The sequence below is a fragment of the Gobius niger genome (genome assembly GCF_951799975.1).
Source record: "Gobius niger genome assembly, chromosome: 2".
NCBI lineage: Eukaryota > Metazoa > Chordata > Actinopteri > Gobiiformes > Gobiidae > Gobius > Gobius niger.
In genome coordinates, this window is record NC_136853.1 from 36,889,695 (window position 1) to 36,916,512 (window position 26,818).

General features: G+C 40.0%; 1 protein-coding gene across 4 annotated transcripts in view; it reads right to left on the reverse strand.

Moving 5' to 3' along the window:
- Positions 1 to 26,818, reverse strand: part of cald1a (caldesmon 1a) — an 88,043-nt gene that overhangs the window by 12,648 nt on the left and 48,577 nt on the right. For 3 of the 4 annotated variants that reach the window (XR_013792656.1, XM_079552457.1, XM_079552458.1), the window contains exons 3-11: positions 19,980 to 20,120; positions 18,125 to 18,506; positions 17,772 to 17,804; positions 13,734 to 13,849; positions 11,381 to 11,654; positions 7,692 to 7,829; positions 3,150 to 3,193; positions 1,520 to 1,595; positions 858 to 992 (exon numbers count right to left, since the gene is read on the reverse strand). Coding sequence is in view for 3 of the 4 variants with exons in the window: in XM_079552457.1 (XP_079408583.1) it covers positions 858 to 992; positions 1,520 to 1,595; positions 3,150 to 3,193; positions 7,692 to 7,829; positions 11,381 to 11,654; positions 13,734 to 13,849; positions 17,772 to 17,804; positions 18,125 to 18,506; positions 19,980 to 20,120 (1,339 nt within the window). In the remaining variant the exon portion in view is untranslated. The remainder of the gene's footprint in view (positions 1 to 857; positions 993 to 1,519; positions 1,596 to 3,149; positions 3,194 to 7,691; positions 7,830 to 11,380; positions 11,655 to 13,733; positions 13,850 to 17,771; positions 17,805 to 18,124; positions 18,507 to 19,979; positions 20,121 to 26,818) is intronic. The other variant, XM_079552459.1, reaches the window with a different exon arrangement.

Sequence of the window (26,818 nt, forward strand, 5' to 3'; positions counted from 1 at the left end):
TAAAGCATTTATTCTATTACAGAAGTTTTGAAACATCCCTTTAAAAACATCTTTACTGTGAGCGGCTTGCCTCCCCTCAGATCTGACTCATAACTTTGCTGGGAGTGGACAAAATCAGCTCGTTTCCATGATGTTGCTTTGACTGCTGGTAAATAAAATAAAATGACTGCATAGTAGTCTACTTGTATATTGTTTATCAAGAAACTCAAAGACGCTGCACAAGCAGGAAATGGAACTTAAATCTTGATTAATCGCACTTGTGGAATTCGATTTATTGCGTTTATTAAGTTCAAGGTTCATTCATTCATTAAGGTTCATTATTGATTGCACATTTCATTAACCAAATATCCACAGTTTCATAATTATGGGAAAAGTTACATTTTAGAGGCATTTTCTTTGATGCTGAACATTTTGGACAGAGTCTGCAAACTTTTAGGTTCATAAAGTAGAGTATAAGGACAAAATGAAATGTAGAAATAGGATAATTAGAGCCTTTTTGATGGCATAAGTAGCTCTTTGTCACTTTTGTTGCATAAAAGTACCTCATTGTGTGAAAAGATTGCCGACTCCTTGCTTATAATATGTAGTTAAGTGCTTTCAGTTCGTGTGTGGCTCAGACACAGAAGTGTGTTTGGTCAAAACATATGATGCGATTAATTGAATTACTTCCGATTAATGATGTTTTCGATAAATCCGATTATGATGACACATTTTGACAGCCCTGGTTTTACTGTTTATTTGCTCTTGTGACGTAGCAGCTCACAGTGTAGCCTGGAATTATCCGCAGGGTGGCTTTAAACGCATACTGTATGGGAAAAGTAGAGTATTCTTTCACCTTTACCAAACTATTACGTTACCTTGAATGTGCTTGCGGCCCCAGGAGAGCTGAACACATTGCCCTTTTCCCACATGCTCTTGATGTTCTTCATGTCGGTGATGAGGGGCAGGTCCACAGCTCCAGAGCGGGGTGATCGAGACTCCTTGTTTTCCCGCTGATCATAAAGCAAATACACTTTACATTAGTGAAGTACAAACAAAGTGCTTCCGATCAAAGCATGTATTGATTTCACAGTGACAGAATCTCGGGGCATCTTTGATACTATAAAATGTCAAATTCATGCACATTGGTTCTTAAACTTTATCACTTTTTTTGTGTACTAAAGGTCAGTTCAAGCGCAGCAAAACAAAAAAGAATTCATGTTCAATGTCCAAAAGAAAGCTTCGCCTAAACCAACACCATGATGAAGCATGTTCTCGCAAAAGCTGGGATAAAATGGCTTTAGTTGCTCGAAAATGCTCATTCAAGGTCTCAAAGGAGAGAAATAAGATAGGACTTCATTGATCTTATGATAGAGAAATTCACTTGCAGCTCTGAAGAACACACAAAGGGAGTGCAGATAGTCGGAAAAGTGCGCAACCCAAGAACAACGAAGTAAACATGAAATATTAAATGTACAAAGAATACAAAAAAAACGTAATAATGTGATAGGTTTAACTTTTTTGTTGTTTTGTGTCTCACCTGAGCAGCGGAGGTGTACTGCTCCAGCCTGTTGTCTATCTTGGACACCATCGGAGAGTGAGACGCCTTCACTGTACTGTGTAGTGAAGAGAAAAATACATCTATTATGATGAACAATAATCCACAATCAACCACTCGCTCCTCACACCACACACCCGAGCCACCTGGTACTCCCACACACCGGGCTGGACTGGCCACCGGGAGCACCGGGAGTTTTCCCTATGGGCCGACGTACTTTAGGGCCGGTCAAACCAGATGTGTGAACAGGCCCAAAGTAGAAACTGCAAAATCTACTGATAATCAGACCTTTATTTGAATGCACTTGCACAACTCCTCCACTAAGCCCATCATGTGCCTTTTATCCCCCTCCGTTGGCATGCTTTATTGAGTTATATGGTTCCCACATAATCTAAGAGCAATGGGTGTCTCGGATATAACATTACTCATGCCCCTCACATCATATTTGCCAATATTAGTGAACACCATCCAGAACCCACAGAACCTCAGACCTCTATTTTTATACATTTTAGACAAATGTATGCAAAGAAGTGCATGTTGGGAGTTGTCAGGTGACTCTGGTTTCCATTGAAAGGATTTATGAGGCCTCTATTCTCACTCTGCACCTCCCTAACTCCGTGTTGAGTTTTACCATTTCATTACCTAAATCTAAATCTGTGAACATTTGGTTGGTTTGGTGAAGTTCATTTGTATTGCAGTCGCGAGAGGAACCTTATTAACGGAACGCACATTTTAAGCTTTTTTTTTGTCAAATGGCAACTGGCAATGGCAACTTTATTTATAATGCACTTTAAAACAACTGAGCTGACCAAAGTGCTACAAAGGTCAAACATAACATAAAATACAATAAAAAAGGTGCATCGAATACAAATGAATAAAATCTGGTAAAATGTCAAAAACTCAAGCTGTGTTAAAAGCCAAAGTGAACAAGTGCATTTTAAGAACAAATTTAAAAACAGGCACAGAAGAAGCCTGTCTTATGTGCATAGGGCAACTCGTTCCATAATTTTGGTGCAGCCACCGCAAAAGCCCGATCCCCTCTGAGCTTTCGTTCGGTCTTTGGGACGCTGAGGAGGAGCTGATCAGCCGACCTGAGAGACCGCGAAGGCTTGTACGGGTGTAAGAGCTCGGAGAGGTACAGCGGGGCGACACCGTTAAGACAAATATTGCAGTAAGTTGTAAACGACAGGAGTAAAATTGTGAGTGCTATGAGGCGTTAGCTTAAATTCGGCAGAAACGACATGCAGCCATTGTCTTCTGTTTTGTAGATTATACGGTTTTTCTACAAGGGTTATTGTATTGCTAATGGCCTCAACTATTGCAATGAAAATGACAGAATTTTTGAGGGACCAGTCTTGACCCAAAGGTCCTGGGACGATTTTTTCTGCCAGTCCAGCCCTGCTGCCCACACAATCTCATATCCAGGTAATCCTCAGGCCCGGCTCACACGGATCTAGATTATTTATGTAATTTAAATTCTAAAATATGAAGATTAATTGACATCAAGCAAACACTTGTGATAGGAATTCATCTTAAACATTTACACAAACAGGAGAGGAGAAGTATCTTGTACATACATTAATTCAGCAGAATGTACATTTCAATCATTTACCTTTTTTGTGCTGACTTGTTGAGAAACTCTGCCCTCTCCCCAATCTGTGGACAAAGTTTTGATAAATATCACAGCGACAACGGCACACATCCATACATCACTGTAAAACAGCAGTCTCCTCGGCTCCACATGGTACGCCCAGCCACCCTCCTAATGTTCCAGCTTTTATGCCTGCTTTATTGTTTGTGACTCTACAACGCAACAATCTGTTTCTGACTAAAGTTAATTTTACACAAATCTGCAATCGCCAAACGATCATAACATAAAGCTACAAAATGAACTGGATTCTCTGCCACTGATCACGACATTACACAAGCCTGGATTTCACAGTTCAATTTATAGACTTGGGATGAAACACTATACTCAAAGTATGGGAGAGGGATGAATAAAGGACCATATATACAGAGCCAAGAAAACACATATAGAAACTAAATGCTAATTAAACAAGCATTTTAAATTTAAATCTTGCATTTTGTTGGTTAGAAAATGCAAAATTGATCTAAAACTGCATTCACAAAACCTCCAGTGGTTCACTTCCTGAGTCTCCAAGCAAACGCACCCAAAGCCCCTCCCATCCCCTCGCTCTGGAGGTACTCAGCGATGAAAGGAAAAGCTTTACAAGAGATTGAGAGTTAAGGAAAGCATTTCCTGGGCACGTAGCTATGGACACATGCTATGGCTCGTTTGGAAGAAGAGACTCTAAGCTCTCCGTAGTTGAAAACGGTTTAATTCTACGTGCCTCGATAATGAGAAATCTAAGCTAAACAGAGGCTCATTTAGATCAAAATCACCAATTTTTTTTCTAGAAATGGAGATAACGGGTTTTTTTTCTAACACTCTCCTTTCTGATTAACTCCTCTCCTCCTCTCTCCTCTCTCCTCCTCTATCCTCTCTGGACTGGCACTAATGTTATGGGAAGAGTCAAACGCCTAAATATTTCCGTTTCAAGTAAATTAATATTTCCGTTTCAAGTAAATTTTCAATGACAGCACTGGTGACACGTGTTGAAACACCGCATGTTATCGATTGCTTTTTATTGGTTGTGCATTTAAACTGCCTGGTTCTCGGATTGAAGACTTAACCCAGATCGTAACTTTCACAGGTTTTTGATCGTCATTTATTTCACTTCTGTTCATCACAGTGTTGGCACTCAACGCATGGGAGCGAAAAACAAGATTTTCTGTTTATGGCACGCAATGTGTTAAAATCAATTCTAGCATTATCAGGAAGCCAGTGCAAAGATGCAAGAATCTGTGAAGTACGCTCGTATTTTACGGTTCCAATTTGATTGCAATGAGCTGTCCCTGTCTTGATGAAATAGTAATTATCAGAATTGGAATCTGGAATCCAACCAACTGGAGAAGAAGGAGGAGAACAGGAAGAAGAATATGAATAAGAAACATGATAACTTCATAAATCTAATCTGTGGCTCAATCATTTTCCCTGCCTGATCTTAGAGCCTGAATGCTATTTCTGCTTGTTAGCTGTAGGAATCTCCAAAAGATTGTTTATGAGATACAGTATGACATAATGGGCCAACACATAACTATACATTTTCAAAAAATGAAACGGTCAAACACAGAAAGTGCTGAGAAAACATCCCTTCCCTCTGGCTGTAAAATTGGACCCTGCTGTGGGCTACCGAATGTGGGAGTTCCCGAAATACTGACAGGAAATTCCCCATTCTCAAACACATTTTAAAGCTGTAGCCACCCGAACGCAGTTACAGTAATCCTGTTAACACTAATCGCTTTCCTGCATGTCCTTCACATCAGCCTCTCAGCCCTCTCAAAGCCTGCATTTTATCTGTCATATGTGGAGGTTATTCTGGTTTGGTGATGATAACGTGGGCTAACTCCGGGGACTGTGTGTTCTGCTAAATACCAAGAAACAGAAACAGAATTACTGATATAAAAAGAAAACACAACCTTTAAACACTATTTCATAGGATCACATAAGTCATGGGGATTACACTGTTCCTCTGTTGCACCACCCAAAACATGCACAAATCTAAAAGGTGCTCTTGACCATGAATCCAACTCAAAAAATGAGGATGCGTCCCGGAGAACAGAAATTTAAAAGCAGCTTTAAAGCAGTACTGTTGTATCAATTACAACATTTGTTTGTTTTGGTTGTCGGTATCTATACCTTGATTCTGACTGGTGAAGTTTTACTCCTACAGCACTAATACAGTAGTGGTTCTCAGACTTTTCACACTAAGTACCTCCTCATATACAGCATTTGACCTTCCAAGTACCTCCAGGCCTACATCAAGACCAAATCAGGACTAAAATGAGTAAAAAATAGAGAAAAAAAAACCTACATTAGACAAAATTCTGGGTGTTTGTGATGAGCTGGTCAGGCTTTTATTCTATTTTCACAACAGGCGCCGCCCGGCAACCACTCAAAATGATGCATTATAAATACGATAGGCTTGAATGGACCACAGCTTTAATTCTGTCCGAGAAGGTGTTTGAAAGAACAAGCAACAAGATGCAAATCTGCAAGATGCAGCAATGAGATGTAATAAGGAGTTCTTAACTTATAATCTTTCACGATGTGTTATAAGAGACATAAGTGTTTGTTGGTGTTGACAGTTTTTATTACTTGATATTTATCTAAAACAACATGGTGAAGTCAATACATAGTGCAACCTAATGTGCTGTGCCATTATAACAAACATAATTAAACGCTTGGCCAATTTCTATTTGCGGCCAAATTAAGAATTCCGATGTGCTTGCAGCTATTTAAAGATAAGGAAAATGTAGTGGTGCAGACACAACAATCCCACACATGCAAAGCTGTGCACAATATACATACTGTAAACATGATGACAAAGTAGAGCTGTGTCCATGAGGAGCAAAGCATCATGGGAAAAATCCACAAAATATTATTCATCAAAGTCATTGCATCCGCACAGTGCAGCAGAGTTCACATTTCATAATGAGTCTAGTCCACAGGATATTATTTCTAACTGCGGCTAATTACATTTTCCCCACTGGTTCAACATTCCTCTTGGCATTTTGTAAGTGGGAGATTTTGCCACGTTTGGAAATATTGATTTGCATTTGTGTTGATTAAATGTTTTCTTCTTAATGGCAAACATTCATCTTCTCTAAAAGTAAAAGGGGTGAAGAAACACCACATGTTTCCCTAAGAATGAAAATTACAAACAAATCAAAATGCAAAAGAAACGTTAAGGCGGGGGTAATAGGCCTTTGTACATAGGACATAGTACATAGGACATAGTACATAGTACACAGTACATAGTACACAAGACATAGTAAGCCGCAAATAGTGGTGGTGGCACAGAAGTAGGGCAACAACAACTAATGATTATTTTGGTAATTGAATTGTATTTTTTCTAACTTTTTACCACATGACGCCGCTTGAGGACATACAGGCTCTTAGTGCTAATCCATTGTGTATTTTTGATGTTTTTCTGTGACGCACTTTGTAACTGTTTTTCAGAAAAGTTCTATACAAATAATGTTTATTATTGTTAATTCTGCTTTCTGATTGGATGAGACACAGACAGATACATTTACAATGTACAAAACACTACATTGTAGTTTTTCATTGAACATACCAGTTATTTTTATGTTATTTTGATCTACTTGAGTCTGTTTACCATAAAACAATGAATCGATTACTACAATAGTTTTCAACTATTTCAACAATCGATTAGTTATCGATTCATCAATTAGTTGCATCAGCTCTACACAGAAATCAAAAAGCAGGCAATCTCTGTAATTACAGTCAAGGCTTGACATCAGCCTTATGGTCCACTGCCATAATGGTTAATGGTTTTAACTGATTTCACGAGCCAAAACTAAAACGCGTTTTCAAAAGTGATCATTTTGCTGTTTATTTCAACTTCAGTCAACGTAGTCCTTATGTCCATTCATTCAAACCTTTATTTAACCAGGAAAAATCTAAAATATCTTTTACAAGAGTGCCCTGGGCCAAGAGGAACCAAATAGTAAGTTAAGCTTATAGATTAAGACAGAAAACCCAATAAAAGATCACCAAAAATAAAAGCACTGCTCAGTGATCTATTGTTACAATGTACTCCTACTGTAGGGTTATAGCAAGTGTATTGATAAGTGGCATAAGAATAAGAGCAGCCTAAGGCTTTGTGAGACATACTGTACCTTTACTCTACTCACAATGCCAAGCCCTGAGTACAAATGTTTTGAATGCATGTGGTAGGTTTTGGACTGTTTTGTGTTTGTCGATAAAACAGGCATGTAGAAGATATTTCTAGAGGTAATCCATAGTTTTATATGGCCTCTTTCAAAAGTGATGTACTGTATTAGGCTTTTCGCTTAGACAAGAGTATTAGAAATGCTTTTACATGTTTCAGATATTTGCTATAGCCTTAAGGCAAATCAAGTTCAGTTGTAGTGAATTTCCAAACAACTGAGAGCACGTCCTAAAGCCATGAACATTCACAATCTAAAACCAAAACGTTTTACTACTCCATCAAACCTTATGGACAGACTGGCGTATTGCATACAAAAATATGAGGCTCGTACTGACCTTGAGAGAGGATCCTCGTGGACTCACGCACTTGAAAGGTTTGTCCTCTACCTCCACAGTGTCCTCCACTTTGTGTCTTTTCTCTGCAGCCTCTGCTCTTCGTCTCTCAATCTCCTCCTTCATCTTCCTCTTTTCCTCCTAAGAAAACATACAACTTTGAAAAATATTAAGGCAATTAAAGGTTTGTTGCCTCTAAAAAATGTATAGGTATTACCAATGTACTGTGTTGAAAATGTAAGTACCTGGAGGCATGGCCGTATCTACCATTGAGGTCACCGAGGTCTGGACCTCGGTAAAATTTTAGCTTTTTTTTTTTTTTTCACATTGAATCCTGCGCAAATGAATGTTGTAAACACGTGCTTATACAGGTGGAAGAGCCTCTAATTCAGATGTGGATGAGCTTGTTATGAACCTAAATGTGTCCACTCTGAAACCGAACCTCATGAGCTGCTTTGGACCCGAGTGCGAAAAACTCAGCGGAGGCGGGGGCGCGGCTGCAACAGCTACACTACAACAGCAGCGCCTTTCGCATGAACCGCACCAAAGTTTGATCGAGAAGCAATTTCTTTGCTCTCTGTCAAAAAGAGAGAGGAGCCAGTGCGTCAGACTGACGGTGACTCCGATTTACAACAGGAGTTTTCCTCTTATTCTGATCTGAGGAGCGAGAGGAGAAGGAGAAGCGCCTGTGGCCTCATCATTGCTCTCCTCCTCTGCTACTCACTTTGTTTCTGTCTCATGCAAAGATTGTAATGTCCTGCGTATAAATGATCTTCTCTTTAATGAGAGCTTAAACCAGCGCATTCACCTTTGTAGCTACCAGTGGTTTGACAGTGAGGGCGACACAGAGGGGGCGGGGCCAGAGCGCAGAGTCCAAACAAGTGTCTGATGTTCAGAATGAGCCAAAGCAAAACACTCAGCTTTACCCATTCACACCCACAGCCTCGTTTTTAAAACAATTAAAAACTGACATTTTCATTTAATATTTTACAGCTTAAGGATGAGACAAAAGTGTTTTTGATCACTTAAAATACAGGAAATTACATCTGAATCTTTAAAAAATTCCTGGGGGAGGACCTTTCTATAGATATCACGATTTGTCGAGGATCCCATTCAGCTGAACCAACATATTGTTTATTTGAATAAATCTTGTATATGTAGCCCGGAGAGAAGTCACAAAAAGGCATGTGCTAATTTTTCCACATAATATTGCGCTTTCTTCTTTCTTTGATAGCCAAAACAGAGACACACCAATGCACTGGGAAAGCAGCCGACACCACTTATGTGCCACTTTTTAATTGATTTACTCACTTTATTCAATGAACCAGGTCACAAACATATCCAATTACTTCTAGCAATTATTATTATTATTTTAATAAAGATCACTGCCTCAGGGAAAACAGCCACTTTGAGAGCTCGAGCCACACACACAAGTACAAAGCCGTTTTTTCTCGTTACAAGAGTTTGAAGTATTAGCAGCGTATCCAGACCGGCCGGGTACTTGGCAGAATATCAGTGCTCTCCAGCAGTCCTTGTCTTGCTTAATTAGGAGCACTGTATCTCTGGGCCATCTTTTAATTACAAACCAAAAGTGCTCATTAACATCATACAAGAGAAAAAGAAAAAAGGCAAACGGAGAGTGAGAGAGACAGACCACCGCGAACTCAGCCAAGATCCAAACTGGAGTGGATCATGGCCACAGAGGCAGAGGAAGTGTGTTGTTAGAATTGGTAGGTTAACAATAACTTTGTCATCTGTGAATTCAGATGTAAAACTAAACTGCAGCTACTCCTTCAACTAGGTACTCCTGACCATAAATGTACCCCCCCAACCACTGATATAACAGCACAGGGGCAGCGCGGATAGCTAAACTTTACTTCTCTCTTGATATGTCCGAACAAGGCAAAATTGAGTGGATTTATTCGATAGAAAAGCGAGATGTTGTAGACGCTTGGCTTTCATGGACAGGAGAGGAGTTTGCCCCTTGTTTTTCCGTATCAAAAGCACTCAGACAGGGAAATACGGGACTACGAGCGGTTAAAGTGTATATGACAGGTTTTAATGCTTTTGAAAATATGTCTTATTTAGAAGGATAACATCAGATGCAAGTTCATCAGTTGCATAATTATGTTTTTATTTCACCAAGGCAGCAATTTTAATGAAGAAATGTTGGGCCGAGAAGTTATTTTTATTAGAATTTTTAAGCTACTGACAGGAAGTGACATAGAAGAAGGTAGACAACAACTCTGGAATCGTCCATATATGATCATGTTTGAAAACAGTTAAGGGGGAAAACAATTTGGAGAAAAATCTAAACTTTCTCTAATTATTCAAAAACTACTTTAACAAACGCTGAATTATGAATATAGTTTTCTACTAAATGAAGATACAAAGACATGGAGAGGAGCAAAGTGGTTCAACAGCCCATAAATACATAAATAACTGAGAATGCTAACCTGATGCTTCATGTTAGCATCGGGCTAATGCTTGACGGTTAGCTAGCGCTAGCTATGACTGCCGTTTTTTCACTTCTACTGAACACTCTGCTGTGAGAAATATCCACATGGGCCCGATTTACACTTGACTTTATTTATGTGTGATAAATAAGTTCATATTCCACCAGAAAATGGCAAAAAAGTGTGGAAAGTTGTGTTTCTCTAAAGATTCTATTTTCCCCCTTGGGGAAACCACGCCTCCTTCTATGACGAGATGCCATCTGTATCTATGGAAAATACACTGTGTATAACTTCAAATCATAAAAACCATCCAAGAAGTCACTTCCTGTTTCGATCCAGCACGCCAAAATAAAATGTGTGTATTTAATAATATTCTTGTAATGTTGCAAGTATCTGCTGGACTTGTCAATGAGACAAGCTGAGTGCTTTTATTTTTTGGTTATGATTTGAAGTTATGCCCAGTTCATTTCCCATTGACTTAACATGGTTGGCACGGCAACAGTTGAAAATGATTTACCTTCTTCTATGTCACGTCCTGTCAGTGTCCAATAAGGAAGTGAAACTATAAACATCACAAAAATGGCCAAACTAAAGAAAGCTGTGTGCAGTCTTTAGCAATTTCTTCATAATCGTGTTCAGTATGTTTTAGCAAAAATTGTGTCTAATGTGTCATGTGCACTTTAAAAGTCATCCCACATAGCACCAAACTTTAAGTCTAGTATCTTTTGGATTTTGCGTCTGGGTTGACCTCTGTTTGGCTCGCTCTGTCAACAAAACATCTCATAAAAGCAGCCGCCGGTTTGTTATAATGCGAATGCCATCTGACGCGTGTGTCCATAAATAATCCTTGGCTCGGAGTACAAATGCCAAAAAACAATTTTATTCAAAAGCCTTTCAAATGTGTCCTTGTTGAGTGAGCGAGCCCAGGTTGCTACAGAAGGCCCTGACCGAAACCCCATAGCACGTCACTGAAAATAAGTATGAAAAAAGAGGTGGCAAAAGTCAATCACTCAGTCGAGGTCGGTTGAATAGACTTTGCAACACCGGTTTGTAATTTCCATCCGTCGTCCCAGTCACACACTCTCATCCACCCTGGCCTATTGTACATGTTTTTAGTGGTAGGGGAAGCCTGGATGATTCCCATGCTAACACAGACATGGGAAGAACATGCAAACCAACTATGGCACTATCAATGTAAACCAAACCTAAGTTAGATCCTCAGTGTTTTCCTCGTACCTCCTCTTTGGCCTTGCGCTGCTCCTCCTCCTGTTTCCTCTGCCTCTCCTCCTCCTCCAGCACCTTCCTCCTCTCCTCCCTCCTCTTCTTCAGCTCCTCCAGCTCAGCCTCGGCCTCCTGCTGCTTCTGCCTCATGCGTTCGAACTCTTCGCTCTCGGCATCGTCGCGCCGTCTCTTCAGCTCCTCCAATTTACGCTCCGCCTCCAAACGAGCCGCGTCGTCATCCTCCTCGTCCACCCCTGCCGGGACCTCAGGGGACCGCACACTTCCACGGCTGGGACGGGGGCACGAAACATGGGGTAAAAAAGAAGTCAAAATCACAACCAGTCGGAGGGTCACGCTGACTGGAGCTGCTTTACATAGGGATAAACAGCCGAAATGTGAGAACGCATGAATAATTAAAGCCACACTTCAGGAGATCAGTGTGTCATGCATAAGAAAACGCACAATTGGCTGCTCAGTTAAGATAATGCGTGTACTTCTTCATCAGAACTCACACTTTTAGAGCTTCTGCTGCCACTGTGCATGTTGCTGGAAGTACTAAATTACTACTGTTGCTATTAGATAAAAAAAAGTAGTGGCTTCAGTTGCTGCGTCTACTTCAAGGACTTACAGCTATTAGTTCAAGATCTTTCATGCATAAGCAAACAGAGAACTGACTGGTCTCCTTTGAGAGCAGCAGATGTAGATTGAACTCATGTCAGAAACGCTGTAGCTCTGATCCAACACAGTGGGTCTATGAGAAATCCTTAATCAAAGGCTCCTTTCAATTACCAAACGCTCTCATCATTTGCCACGAGTTCCAGGCTGCGCCACACAGTGACACACAATAACAGACAGTGTCATTAAGACGCTTGAGGGCAGAGGAGTATATGGTAGAGCAAGGAATGTGTTTTTGGCAAATATTTTATTCTTTTTTATCTAAACTATAATGCCTATAACTTTACCCTCTTAACCCCCACTTTAACAGAGAGTGTTTTCTTCAGTCTTACCCAAAATCTAAAAGCTTCTCGAATGGATCTCACAGCCTCTAGACCAGGGAGACGTGTCATTTGAAAGCTATACCTGCTGGACCTTCCTTGTTTTTGTTGTGTTTTTACATTTTTTTTAATCACGTTTTTGATGCATTGTTGTCACGTTTTTGTCAAATGTTCATTGCATTTTTGTCAAGTTTTTGCCAATTTTTTGTCACGTTTTTGCCAATTTTTTGTCACGTTCTTGTCATGTTTTTTTTTCACCTTTTCATTGCTTTTTTTGTCATGTTTTTGTCGCATTTTTGTCACATTGTTGCCACGTTTTTGTCACATTTTCATCGCTTTTTCGTCAAGTTTTTGCCAATTTTTTGTCACGTTTTTGCCAATTTTTTGCCATGTTTTTACCACGTTCTTGTCATGTTTTTGTCACATTTTCATCGCTTTTTTGTCATGTTTTTGTCATGTTTTGTCAAATGTTCATTGCTTTTTTTATCCAATTTTCATTGCTTTTTATTTCCGTATTTTTGCCACGTTTTTGTCACATTTTCATCGCTTTTTTGACAAGTTTTTGCCAATATTTTGTCACATTTTTGCCAATTTTTTTGCCATGTTTTTGCCACGTTCTTGTCATGTTTTTGTCACATTTTCATTGCTTTTTTTGTCATGTTTTTGTCTCATTTTTGTCACATTGTTGCCACGTTTTTGTCACATTTTCATTGTTTTTTTGTCAAGTTTTTGCCAATTTTTTGTCACGTTTTTGCTGTTATTGCCACATTCTTGTCATGTTTTTGTCACATTTTCATTGCTTTTTGTCATGTTTTTCTCACATTTTTATTGCTTTTTTGTCATGTTTTTGTCAAGTTTTGTCAAATGTTCATTGCTTTTTTTGTTGCATTTTTGTCAAATTTTCATTGATTTTTTTCCCGCATTTTTGTCACATTTTTTGTCACATTTTCATTGTTTTTTTGTCACGTTTTTGCCAATTTTTTCTCCCTTTTTGCCACGTTTTCATTGCTTTTTTGTTGCATTTTACCCCGTTTTTGTCATGTGTTCATTTTTGTCATTTTTGTTCTTACGTTTTTGCCACATTCTTGTCACGTTTTCATTGTTTTCTTGTAGCGCCTTGGCTACATTTAGGTTTTTTAGTCCAATGTAACCGTGTTCAAGTCACAAAAATGTGACCAAAACATGTCAAAACAAGCATGAAAATCAACCAAAAAGGACAAAAACGTGACCATCATAACAAGAACGACGCTTGATTTGATTTGCTGGTCGTAGCCTTCAAATGAGGCGTTACACTGGCCTATACGCAGGTGCCGCTGGACTTGTGCTTGAGGTAAACAGAGTTAAACTTTCATGCGAACAGGTGATCCTCGTACCTGAGGGTCCTCTCGGGTTTCTGGTGCTGTTTGGGCGGAGTGTCCTCTCCATGGATACCTCCGTTGGGCTTCCTCTGCTCCTGTCGTTCCTCTCTTGCCACGTCGGTCTCATTCACCTGCATGAGAAACACAGGGCGATGGAAGGTGGTGAGGGAGCGGGGCTGGTCATGTGACGAGGAGTCGACGTGATGAAAGAGCACAACGGAAACACACAGCATGGCATCACACACTGCCCACTCGTGTAATGTACTGCCATCATGTGTTACATTGGGTGTCTGGCTCCGACTATGCAAACAGTGGAGTCTGTTCCGACTCCCAGGCATGCTCCCATTGGTTGGTTTATCTACAAAGCTTGTCAATACTTAATTGATTACACAAGTGATTATTGTTTATTTATCTTCAACGACCATGACAAGCTGTGACATAATTAACATTTTACTATTCAACTAAATAAACTAAATAAAAAACAATCTGCTGTTTGAACTTGTTTTCATATTCTTAATGAAATAAGATACGACTTTCGAGTTCTGTCAAAAGGACAACCTTCATAAACTTTCAAATTATTTTTTAGCAATCTTAAACCCACTGAAAGATACTTTGCATTGCATTATTCATTATATTATATCCTATATACTCTACAAATTAAATGTAAGCTCCAAACTCTGCCTTTAGGTAATGCACAAAAACTGGTTTCCTGGATACTAGGTGCCACATCGTCATATTCTGGCTCTAAAACATTCTAGCCCTTGAAGATATCTGAAGTAGGCACTTTAATATTAGTAGGAAGTGCTATGACTTGTAAAGATGTGTTTATATTGCATACTCGCTGCCAAGAAGCATTAAGTATGCGGTTTACACTCTGAAAGGAATGTATAAACTACGGCGCTAATAAAAGAAGACATGTGGTTAGTTTGAGGAAGACACAGCAGTCATACCCATACACATTTATCTGAGTGCTAAAAGAGGGTTTTCATTTTAGTACAGAGTATGTGTGGACAAAAGGCCAAAGGTTTGAGCATAAATTGGACACCATTATAAATGCATTAAACCATTAATGCAGGGGATCGCACAAGGAACCCAAAATACCATAATGGCCAATGCATAAAAAGCTTTAAACAAGTGTTGGCTCACTCATATTTTGATCTATAGTTTGGGTCCACAAATAATCTTGGGTGGTTCTTGAAAGCATTTTATAAGAGGAAGTGCATGTAGAATTATTTCTCATTATCATTAACACCTTGGCTCTCTGCGTCCACTCCACTTCACTGTGAAAGGTCCAAATCCCATTGTGAACTTGATTACGTTTTAGTGCAGCACTATTACTATAAGTCCAGTATGTTTCAGACAATTACATGATATACTGTACATGATATTCGAAAACCTATGATCAGTGCATTATTGAACCTGTTGGATAATCACGGCTGCTAACCCAGGCATTTAGGGCATAATGATTTGGAATTAAGGTACACGTTTTAAAATGACGCTGTATTTTGTGTGGCACACTATATGGTCCTAGTAATAACTTGATTACATGTTCTTTTTTTTTTTTTTACAATTCAAAATCTTTTTGTGTAGGAAAAATTATCCCTGATGTACTTTGGTTCCAAATCCAATAGCAAACAATTTGTATGCAGTGAAGAACTCTCACTACTTATCTAAATACTTAAAATTCCTGCACTTCCTAATGAAGTCCTAATTAGTGCTAATGGAGGCCTCCATTAGGTTCTGAGCTTTCAAATGACGTTTCAAAATAAAGCACTTCAGCACTTCTTCAGATGGGACAGAATCATCCAAAATTATAGACTTTATTCTTTTTAATATAATTTCTTTAAGGGGCTAGATGCAAATTTGTGATTTTATGCTCATTACTGCCATCTCAGGCCTTGTGCGTAACTGCAGCCTCTATATTAAGCTTGTGCATGACGGCACTTCGGACCCGAATTAACACCTTTTTGAGTGACAGTGCAGGATTTCAGAGGCAGTTGTGGTGAACAGGTCTGAACTCATTCTACACATTAGGACATGGCTGGAACATGTAGGGGGAGGAAAATACATCATTTTAACATTTTTAAACTCCGTATAGTCCCTTTAATGCTTTAATAATGCATTTAAGTTACATATTTGTTTTTAGTTTAGACATGGTTTACACCCAATTTAGACAATTTGGTCTAATTTAGGTATTTTAGACCCCTGTTAGTCCATATTAGATCTTAATTGAGGCCTTGTAGTTGGTCAACAATTCCATGATGTGGTACTTGGTGAAAAAAGCATGAAAACCACAGAAATAGATAAAAGGCAAACTGAGTTGTGACCATAGACTCTGAAAACCCTGGACGTTATGAGCTGAATGGAAGTGGCTCCATGGCTACAGTCTGTGACTGTAGTGTTTATTCTTTTTTATACCAATAACAGCAACATAATCAATATCAGAGTGAATGGAGTCTGTGCCATGTGGTGAACGCATGCACAAATCAGTGATCACACAGTGAAACCACATACAATTAGTTTGTAGTGCTGGACATGAACCTGCAGTCACTGTTGTCTTCAGTTTCACACTTTCAATTCAGGTGCAGGTCGGCCCCAATGCTTACAAATGAAAATAAAAGACTAAGGGGAGCAATTTGACAAAAACGAAACCAAAAACTAAACAAAAATGTGAAAATGCTTATTTTTTCTCACATGCGCCAGTTAGATGTGCAGGTTTTAATGTCTTTTACACCTTTTCAAACAGCGATTTTAAGTCAGTTTGTGTCAATTAGTCCTTCGACCTCTTGACCCCCACCTGAAGCGAACACAGTTTCTCCAGTTTGGCATTACCCAAATCTAAAAGCTTCTTGAGAAAAAAAAAACATCTAATAGCGACAAAAATGCGTTGGAAATGTGTTGAAAATGCGATAAAACTGTGATGGAAAAAGTGCCAAAAATGCAACGAAAATTAGACAGAAATGCGAAAAAAATGTGTCAGAAATGTGACAAAAATGTGATAAAAATGTGATAAAAATGTGACAAAAATGCAATAAGAATAGGTCAAAATTACAATGAAAAAGTGCCAAAAATTACAATGAAAACGCTACAAAAATGCTTCAGAAAAAGCAACAAACCCTTTAAAAAAGTGACAATGAGGAATAAGATCCATTGAGATCAGTTTTGTAGGTCGTAGCTTTCAAATGAAGTGTTGCACTGGCCTGCGGGCTCCAGTCAAGGAGTTTTTGATTTGGGTAAAGCTGAACTGGAGAAAATGCACTTGGTTTATGTGGGGAGTAAAAGCTTAAGTTGGCCCAGGGTACAGCGAGCTGCACAAAAATAAGCAAATTCACATAAGAGTGAGTTCAAGAGTGAATGCACCTGCAGTCTTAGAAGCACACCACACTGTGACAAACTGAAACAAGGGTAATTTCAGCATCTGGGTTAGCATGAGATCACTGAGAACTGCTACAATGATCTACATCTTTTCAGTTTTGTACGGCTACTAAAACAACACTAAATCCTTCTGCTGTCACTGCTACAAATACTGCTTCTACTACTGTCAGTAGAATCACATTATAGGCCTCCCACAAAAGTACTACCAAAAGACAGGGCTACTGCTGCAACTACTGTACTGAAAGTCCTGGGCTGTTCCTTTGCCTTAAAATCTACCACCACCAATTACTTGAGTTTATGTATTGAGTTGCATGCCATCTCTGCTGAATTTACCCAGAACGCATTGCAGCACATCACTCTGCTCTCACTGCCTTACCCCCGGCAGGATACCTCATTATCCGGTGAGCGCAGATTCTCTGAGAGCTCATTGTCCTGTCCAGTGCCATGGCTCACAACCGCAAGACTTTTGACTGATCCATTATCTTCACAAAACTCCACAGGTGCCTCTTGAGCCTCAGATAGTTTAGAGCTTTTTGACACGACCCAATTTGAACTCTCACTCACTATCCAGTGCGATGCATCCTCAGGTAGCTCCTGTGAGGGATGGTTAGCGCATCCGTGAAACACAGGTCAGGGCCAGGGCACAAGCAAAGCCAACATAAATCAATTTGACTATACCTCGTCTGGAAATTGAGGCTCCTCTGTGGACTCCTATGGAAACACATTCGCCAGAGCACATTTATATTTCACATTTCTTACACAACAAATTAAGGAGAGTGATTATTGGCAAGCGCTAATTGTGGAATTTTTTTTTTCTTTTTTTTCAAAAGACCACCAAGAGTTCAAACTGATTATCTGGAGTGTGCTAAAAGCTGTAATTTTGTACATCCTGTGTTGTGAAGTGTTTGAAAGGTGCTATATAAATAAAGATTACTTACTTACTACTTACATCTACTTCGTGAATCAAATGAATCAAAGTAAAAACCAACCTTTAGCGCACAAACTCTCTGAAAAAACAGAAAATGACTGACCTGATCTCTCAGGTAGGACCTCAGTGGTCTCTCCGCTCTCTCTTCTTCTTCTGCTGGTTGAGGTTCCTCTGGGGCAGCCTCTTCCTCTCTTTGCTCCTCATTCTCCTCTCTCCTGTAGGATCTGCTCTCCTCTTCCTCACTTTCTCTATAGCGCCCCCTACGCCACGTCGAAGGCCTCTCCTCTTCGCCATTGTTAGTCTTCTCCACTGCGCTAGGAAGGGTATCGTCGGTCTCAGTACTATCCAGTTGTTTTTGCCTCTCCATGGCCTCCTTCATGCGCCTCAGCCGTCGCTCCTCTCGTTTGGCCATGCGCTCCATCAGTGCCTGGTCCTCCTCCTCTCCTTCTCCCAAAGAGCTGCTCACAGACACAGTCTCTGTCACACTGCAAAGACAAAACACACACTGTGTCAGAAGGACACACCACAACAAGCATAGGTCAATACAATTATGGCTTTGGATATTGTAGATATTAACGCTGGTTACTCACGTAAACCACAATGATTGTTTTGATATGAAAACAAAAACACACACAAAAAACAGATCTCCTTGTTTAATTTGTCAGTCAATTATACACATCCAAACTTGGAGTGGGAGTACAAGGTCCCAGACAATGGGCCCAATCTTCCGCTTGGCGCAAGGACAGCGTTTGCTCTAAACGAGAGGGTCATCTTGCATGTGTGCAACTGTGTGCTATATGACTGCGCCACTGACGAGAGGGGGTCGCTTATAAAAAAAAGAGGTCGACTGAGGCGTGGTTTATTTCAAGCAGCACTAAGAGCGCTGCTCTCATTTTACAGCCTCACATAATTTCCTCATTTACGCAGCCTCATGTCCTTCCATCAGCATTATAGGCTCTAATAAGCTCTCACAAGTCAAACTAAAAACATGATCTTTCCCAGTGAGTTAAAAACTGTCCGTGTCCGTTGTTTGAAAAGAAAGAGAATATAGGCCGAAATGTGATCCAAACAAAAGCATGTGTCCAACCCCACAATCCCTCTCCCTCCCCCGCACCCGTTTCCAGCCGCTGAAAGACTCTGGTTGGAGGGAAAACATTTTTTCTACATAGCATCGTCATTGGTTTCCTTTCCACAGACGGAAGCTAAAAGACGCACAGAGCAGCGCACATTTTTATCACTGTGGTGCATTGTGGCACGGTGCATTGTTACAGCCCTGCAATCATCCCAGTGGGGACAAAAGAATACAAGGCATGACTTGTAGTTAGCATAATAACTATAAAAAACTAAGATAGATTATGCGCGATAAGAAATTCATATAAATGCCTCTCTGATACAAACATATCAGTTGTCTACAATTCAATAAGTGTCTCTTTACAAGGAACCAGACACTAAATGCACGAGTTACAACCCAGCACCAAACCTCTGGCAAACATTGTGGTTATGTCTAAACAATAGACAATGGTGAGTGCGCTCCCTGTCCTGTCTAAGTCAGGCTCCTCACAATCGACCTGTTGTGTGGTGTCCCGGGACGCGTCAGAGAGCTCCCTGTGAGGAAACACTCATGACCACAGAGATGATGCATGTCCAAATGAACTGCAGCAAAGCCAATCCATCAGTACAAGGCTCACTGTCAACGTTATGGCTTCATCAGGAATGACATCAGGCTCGAATCAATGTCTGGACATTAGGCATGAGTAAACCAGCTGACGGACAAAGATGAAAAGTTTCTCTTCTTGGAAACAGAGAGATGTTTCCAACACCAAAATGAGTTAAAACCTGAAGAGTGTTATTTTAGAGAGGGACGGGTCAATTGCAGAGGGAATATTCACCTACAGGGGACAATAAAGTTGTTCTTTTTTTTTTACCTTTTTACAGTCACCTCAAGTGCATGGTGTTACCTGTGATTGTTGGTCAGGATGGTGGTCTCAGGCTGACTGCTGCTGTTCTCCTCGTTCTCCCTGCTCCTCATTCGCTCCTGTCGGGCACGGCGCCTCCTCTCTCGAGCTGCTTCCTCCTCATCATCCTCAGTCCGGGCCAACCTGCAAGACCACCGTCAAAATAAGAATCATGTTTGCTGCAAGTCAATGGGTTTCACAACTAAGGGAAATCTACACATGGACGAATGTACCTTTACAAAATTAACGAATATGAACAAGATATTATGATTATAAATATTCTTTAAAGCAGAACAACATGTATGTGTGGAGGACAAAAGGAAAACTAGCCTTCTGTGTTTTATGCATAAATAATCCCAGATCATTTGTGAATAAATTGGTTTTCAGTGGATTTTGTCACAAGCATGTTACAAGGCACTGAAGGCAGGTGAGCTCAGTTGCTTTAGCTGTTCCATTTTCAAGGTCTAATTGTGTGTTTATTTAGATCTTCATCTGCATAGAATCAACTGAACTCATGCATAAGGCAAATATCCAACCCAATAGAATTTTAATGATAGGGAATGAGAGTGAACCTTGATCATGACTATTACAAGTGTTGATATAGTTGTTAATATGCATTTGAACAGGGGTGTCAAACATGTGGCCCATGGGCCAGATTCAGCCCCTGCCCTGTACAGCATATATTCGAGAGTATGTAAAAAAAAAAAAAGTAAGTCTATAGCCCATTCCTGTGCGGAGTTATGATTTTTTACAGAATAACCAGAATGTTCATTCCAGCCACTAGAGGGCAGTTGTTCAGGATATGAACAACACATTATAGCCACGTGGTAAATGGACAGTCTGCCCCAGGACAGCTGTGGCTTAAATAATACCTTACAACCACCACAGAGTATGGAGTCAATGAATAATAACTACTATGTAGCACTTTGATAAACTTGTGACACAGGCTTGTAAAGTGCAATACAAGTGTAAGCTGTTGTTATTGATTAGGCTACAGTCAATTTGGGGCTTTGACCAAATCACAGCTCATTATTATTATTCATCTATTGGAGAAATGTTCTCTATAGTATTTTCCTGTTTACATTACATGTGGCCCACGACCTGCCGAGGGAGATGAATTTCGGGCCACGATCCAAAATGACTTTGACACAAAGATGATGTACGCTGATGTATGTAATTGTATATGTGCTTTAAAAGCTGGACGCTAATGGGGTTCCAAATAAATAAAAAACAAACAAACATTCAGAATCGTAAAAAACAGGTGGAAACACTGTAAACACAATATCTGGCCTCTGAGCCAACTCTCAACTCTCAACCCCACAGCCCTCTCCATTTACCTCCTCAGTCAGAAACCTTTAAGTGAACTATTCTTCACATTGGACTGTAACAATCCCATAATCCAGACTTGGAGGATTTGTCCAGAGTTGTTTCTTTCCCCCCTCTTCCTATCCAACTGACCTGTCAACTGTGCGAGCACCTATACTTCTTATGGGAGCTGCACTTTCCACACAGAGATAAAGTCGCAGTTTGGCTGAGGATAAGGAAGAGCAACAATAACTGTACTGGTTTATACAGTACTGCCCTCCGTGGCCTTCTGCAAACTGGGCAGCAACACAGCAACTTTGGATCAAGCATCGCCTTTAATGAAATTTACTAAAAAACACGACTCAGCTTTCTAGTACTGTTTCACTTTCATGTTGTCATTGAACTGCAATCTTTAATTTAGTCTACAGAGAGAGTAAACAAGTAAATGATTAGTCCGGGTACCACATGCATTTATCTTTTTAATCCATCCTGCAAAACATTTAGGCTGACAAACATCAACCCAGACTTTGACAAACAGACTTGGCTAAATGAGCGACCGACACCACTGTTCTCACTGACAAAAAGAAAGGTAATGGAGAACTCCTGTATGACTAAGAGGATACAAAAACATACTGTATGTTGCAATTCTTGCATGTAGTTACAGTCAATTTATACTTGTCCCCCTTAAACTGCTATTGCACACAAATAGGGGCAAGACAAAAGAGAGAACTCAACCTAATGAACCTCATGTAAAGCTCTGGATTACAGTTAACACTCCTTTTAAAGGTAATCTGAGCATTTAGAGACGAAGACGGTCTATTTTACAAGCGAAAACGATTGCACAAACGAAAATTTGAGAAAGGCCTTTTCTCTGTGATGACGAATAATTTTCCGCCTAACAAAACATGTAGGAGTTTACGTCACGTGTCGCTCACAGTGGTGTGTTCTGGCTAAAGGGGGACACAGGAAGGAAGATACTATTTTCAAAGCTGTGTGACCTTGTTGTATTCTTTTCCATCTATAAGTTTAACTATGGGAAAATATCCTCTTGTTTATATTCCCAAAGAATCTTATATTATACTGTAACATATGCAGAACATAAAGTCACGTTGGGTCATGACGTCAGCAGGGTTAGTCCACTGCACCAAAAGTCACTAAAGTCATGCAAAGCCTTATGGATGGCTTTAATAATTGCATCGGCTTAAGCAAAGGGTGCGGCTCTGTGGACTCATCAAAACACATTGTTTCAACAAAGACTGGCCAATAAATTTCAGTGTATCCAACAAGTTCAAGCCTTTTTACCCTGGAAAGTCTCCAGGAAAGTATAACGACCAAAAGCACTCACATATTAAAGCAACAATGTACAGTTACATTTAGTTTTGTCTTTAGGACCCAGGCAGGTACTAGATCCCACATTTTCAAAACTTTATCAACAAAATAAATGTGAAATGTGAACACTTCCAAACAGGAATTTAATCTCGATGACGACACAAAGTTTAGGCACTTTCAAAGGGATATCTGAATAGTATTATGTCTCTAAATAGAGGAAACTGCCATATTTGATCATATTCTTCTAAAAAGAAATACTAGCGTGTTGTGTGTGTTGTGAGACTTTAAAGGGATATTTCAGGATTTTTGACATAGGGCCTCATTTCCTAGTTTTCCAGAGTGTTGTTGATTTCTGGAGATATATATTTTTTAATTCATGCAGTCCTTATAATTGAAGAGTTTAGTGGAGCTAGGCTAGTGCTAGGCTAGCGCATGTCTATGGGAACTAGTAGCCTGCATTAGAAACCTCCTAAAATCATCGGGTAGTCCTCCAAACGTTGCCACATCTGATTTGTAGAAAGCTCCTTTGTGATTTCCACATGTACTAGTAAAGCCGGCCGCAGGTAAACAAACTACTGTAGATCCAGCAACCTAGCAGATCACTCCGCCCCTAGCTTACAACCAGGAAGTTGCTCAAATATAAGTTATTTTAAATGCAAAATGGTTATATTTCAAAAATTATTCAGTCAACACAGACATTTAAATCGGTAGTCTGGTGTTATAAATGATTTGCCTCAGGTGCACTGTGCTTGGGTCAGACTTTTTTTTAATGCAGGCTACTAGTTACCATAGACATGCGCTAGCCTAGCACTAGCCTAGCACCACTAAACTCTTCAAATATGAGGACTACATGAATAAAAAAATAAATATATATCTCCAGAAATCAACAACACTCTGGATAACTAGGAAATGAGGCCCTATGTCAAAAATCCTGAAATATCCCTTTAAGTAATTAAGCAACGGTTTTTGTTGAGCGCTCACAAGGTGCTTCCCAGGTTAAAGCAAATATACCATAAAGTCATAGCAAAAAGGCAAAATGACAATAAAATGCAAAAAGAAAACAATAATATTAATAAATATTAAAGAGACTAGATGCAAGTTGGTCAGTTTATGCTCACTACTGCCACCTCAGGTCTTAAGCGTAACTGCAGCTTCTATATTTGGCTCGTGCATGACGGCACTTCAGACCCGAAGTAACAACTTTTTGAGTGACTGTGCAGGATTTTACAGGCAGTTGTGATGAACAGGTCTGGGCTAATTCTACACATTAGGACATGGCTGGAACACGTAGGGGGAGGAAAATACTTAGTTTGTCTACTTGCACAACGTCTTTGTATGTGTGGAAATAGTTTTATATTTTGAAGGTTCACAGTTTGCCATGGTTGGGGAAAGATGGGTCCCATAGCCATAACACCAATAATGTTTCACTGTATTATGCAAGTAAAATAAGGTTCTCAAAGTGGACATTGATGATCTGGACTGGGTTTCATTAGTTGGAAAAACAATAATAAAACTGCTTTAAGGTTGACATAGTAAGGCTGTTTTAAACTTTGGAGCTCTGTGTCCATGTTGTAGCTATTTCCAGTTTTGTGTTTCTTAGCCTCTCTACCCAGCGCATTGTTAGCAGCACCTGACATCCCCGCAGCGCTCTGTATGTCTGATGTGTGTTACCCCGGCTGACCTTTGACTTCACACCGCTGAGCACATGCCCAGTTCTCAAACATCAGTGCCCGCCTTTGAGGTCCACCGGCCGAGCGTGCCTTTGCATGTTAATGACAACATGTGTGGTGAAGCGCTGGGGCTTGCGGGAGTTTTTACAGCTTGTGAACAACACTTTTCCTCTCGGTTTCCTACTTGCACTTCACTCCTCCTCCTCGTCTTTTTTGTGTGTGTGTGTCTGTTGCAACAGAGACATTGTCTTACTGCAGTTGAATGTGTTCACGCCCTCAGAGACCTGTGGGAGAGTGACAGCGGTGACGTCAGTGCGTGTTTTATACATGTAATCACGGGAGGGAGAGGAGGAAGATGGATTTTTTTTTTTTTTTTACATATAAAGGATAATTAATCATATTTTGCTGTTACTGACTTGAGCTGGAGGAAAGGGAATACCAATTATGATTATTTCATTACAAACTTCTGAGTTTATGTTGGCTCATAGCACATTGGACTGCAGTGTTTCATGCAGCTGGATTGATTTCCATATTTGTTTTGTTTTGTGCAAAAAAAAAAAAAAAAATCAATGATACTGACAATAAAACATACAGTGTCTGTGCCGATTTTCCCGCTTACTTATCATCAAAAGTACTTCATGTCATTGTGCAGCATATCGGCCGTGCTTTGTGCTATAAGACGCCACGACTAGCATAGTGACTTTTCTTCACGATCAATGCATTCCTTCAAGGTCACACAAGCACAGAGTACATTAACTCGTGTTTAAAAAGCCAGTGATGTGTTTTTGTTCTCGGAGAACAAACATCAAATATATATTAAAAAAAAATGAGTGCCTTAAATTCCCACAGGAGCGCGCCGTCCCAGATACATCAGCAAATGTCATGAGAAAAGAGAGAGCGACAGCAGCTAAAAATGGAACAAAAGAGTCCTTGGCAGCTACAATCTCAGGGTTAAAGATGTCTCAGTAGGAGAGCAGTACAAACTTCTAAAAGCTGAATTAGCATCGCCATCAATCACAAGCTAACCGGGCAGCACGAGTGCACGCTGGGCGATTGTGATGCTCTTAGAGAATACGCTTGAACTTGTACTCAACACTGTCCCATCCAAACATACATGGACCAAAATGAAATGTCTGTCAAGTTTAAACAGTAACACACAGATTACCCCTTTAAAACCTTTGTCTATAATGAAAAACTCCTTTACTAAGAGCACACATAGCAGCATAAAGCCCACAGCCACATTTTACATTTGTTTTTGAAATAAAATTGCTAAAAGGCAGATATCTTGAGGTTGAGTTCTTCCATGATTTGCAAGGGGAAATTTTCTTCAGAAGGAGAGCAGAGCAAACTCCTAAAAACTGAATTAACATCGCTGTCAATCACAGGCTAACAGTGCTGTGCACACAAGAGCTGCTTTAATATCCCAAATATCCTCAGCCAGGCCCCACAGTCTATCAGCGTACACCGACATGTGCGGGGGAAGACAGAGAGGATGTGAAAATGAAAATTTAAAAAAAGCATGTATTAGGAGAGTAAAAAAAAAAGAGTAATCTGCACTTTGATCAAATCCATTTCCTGTTGGGAGTAGTGTTTAGACATGGTTATAAACTTTAGGAATGTGTGTCTGTCAGAATGCTATACTGTAGAGTAGAATGCCAGGATCTTGGGTGGCCCAGAGCTGCTCCTAATAAAAACATGTTGAATGACAGCTATTATAGAGCTACATAGTTTATACATAGTAATGTTGTAAAGCTAAATGTCTTTTGCATCTGGAGGCTTCCATACAGATGTGGAAGAGATTTCCAAAGTAGCCTACAGAAAACCATCGGTTCTAATGAATTTTACTCAATAACAGTGGATTATTTATGAAGTGCATATAACTCTATTACAACGCTTAAGCACAATCACTTTACATTATAACCCAGGTTGATGGCCTAATCGACTAAATCAATCCAGCCCAATTGACAACTATGAAAACCTCTACTACAATGTGGAATCCGTGAAACACAGCCAGCACAAGCGTCTCCATTACACTAACTGATCTTGATTGCACAGTGCAGTAGCTCCAGCACAAAGCACGGCAATCATTGTGCTTGTTAGTGAGAAAAAAAAAAAGTCTAAATATTTTCTTTACCGCCAACTATCTAAGAAATGTCAGAGAAAACAACTTGAGAAGCCCATGAGGACAGACTTTTTCATGACGACGGCAGACTGGCCGCGTTGGGTCAGGGTGCGGGAAGAGCCAGAATCGCTGACCCCTTCCCACGCTGCTCGACACTTACTGCCAAAGCTTCCCCTCCCTGAAGCTTTAGCATTAGCCACGACAGAAAATCTAACACGTACACTGGCAAAGGATCAGCGACAAAAAAAAAGTAGGAATGCACCCATCTGATACTGGTATTGGATATCGGAGCCGATACTGGAAAAAATACGATATCGGGTATCGGCTACAAATATCCAATACTGAACCGGCTCTCAACAACTTATAAACACAACACGACTAAATCTAAGTGAATATGGGCATGCAGCGCCTCATTT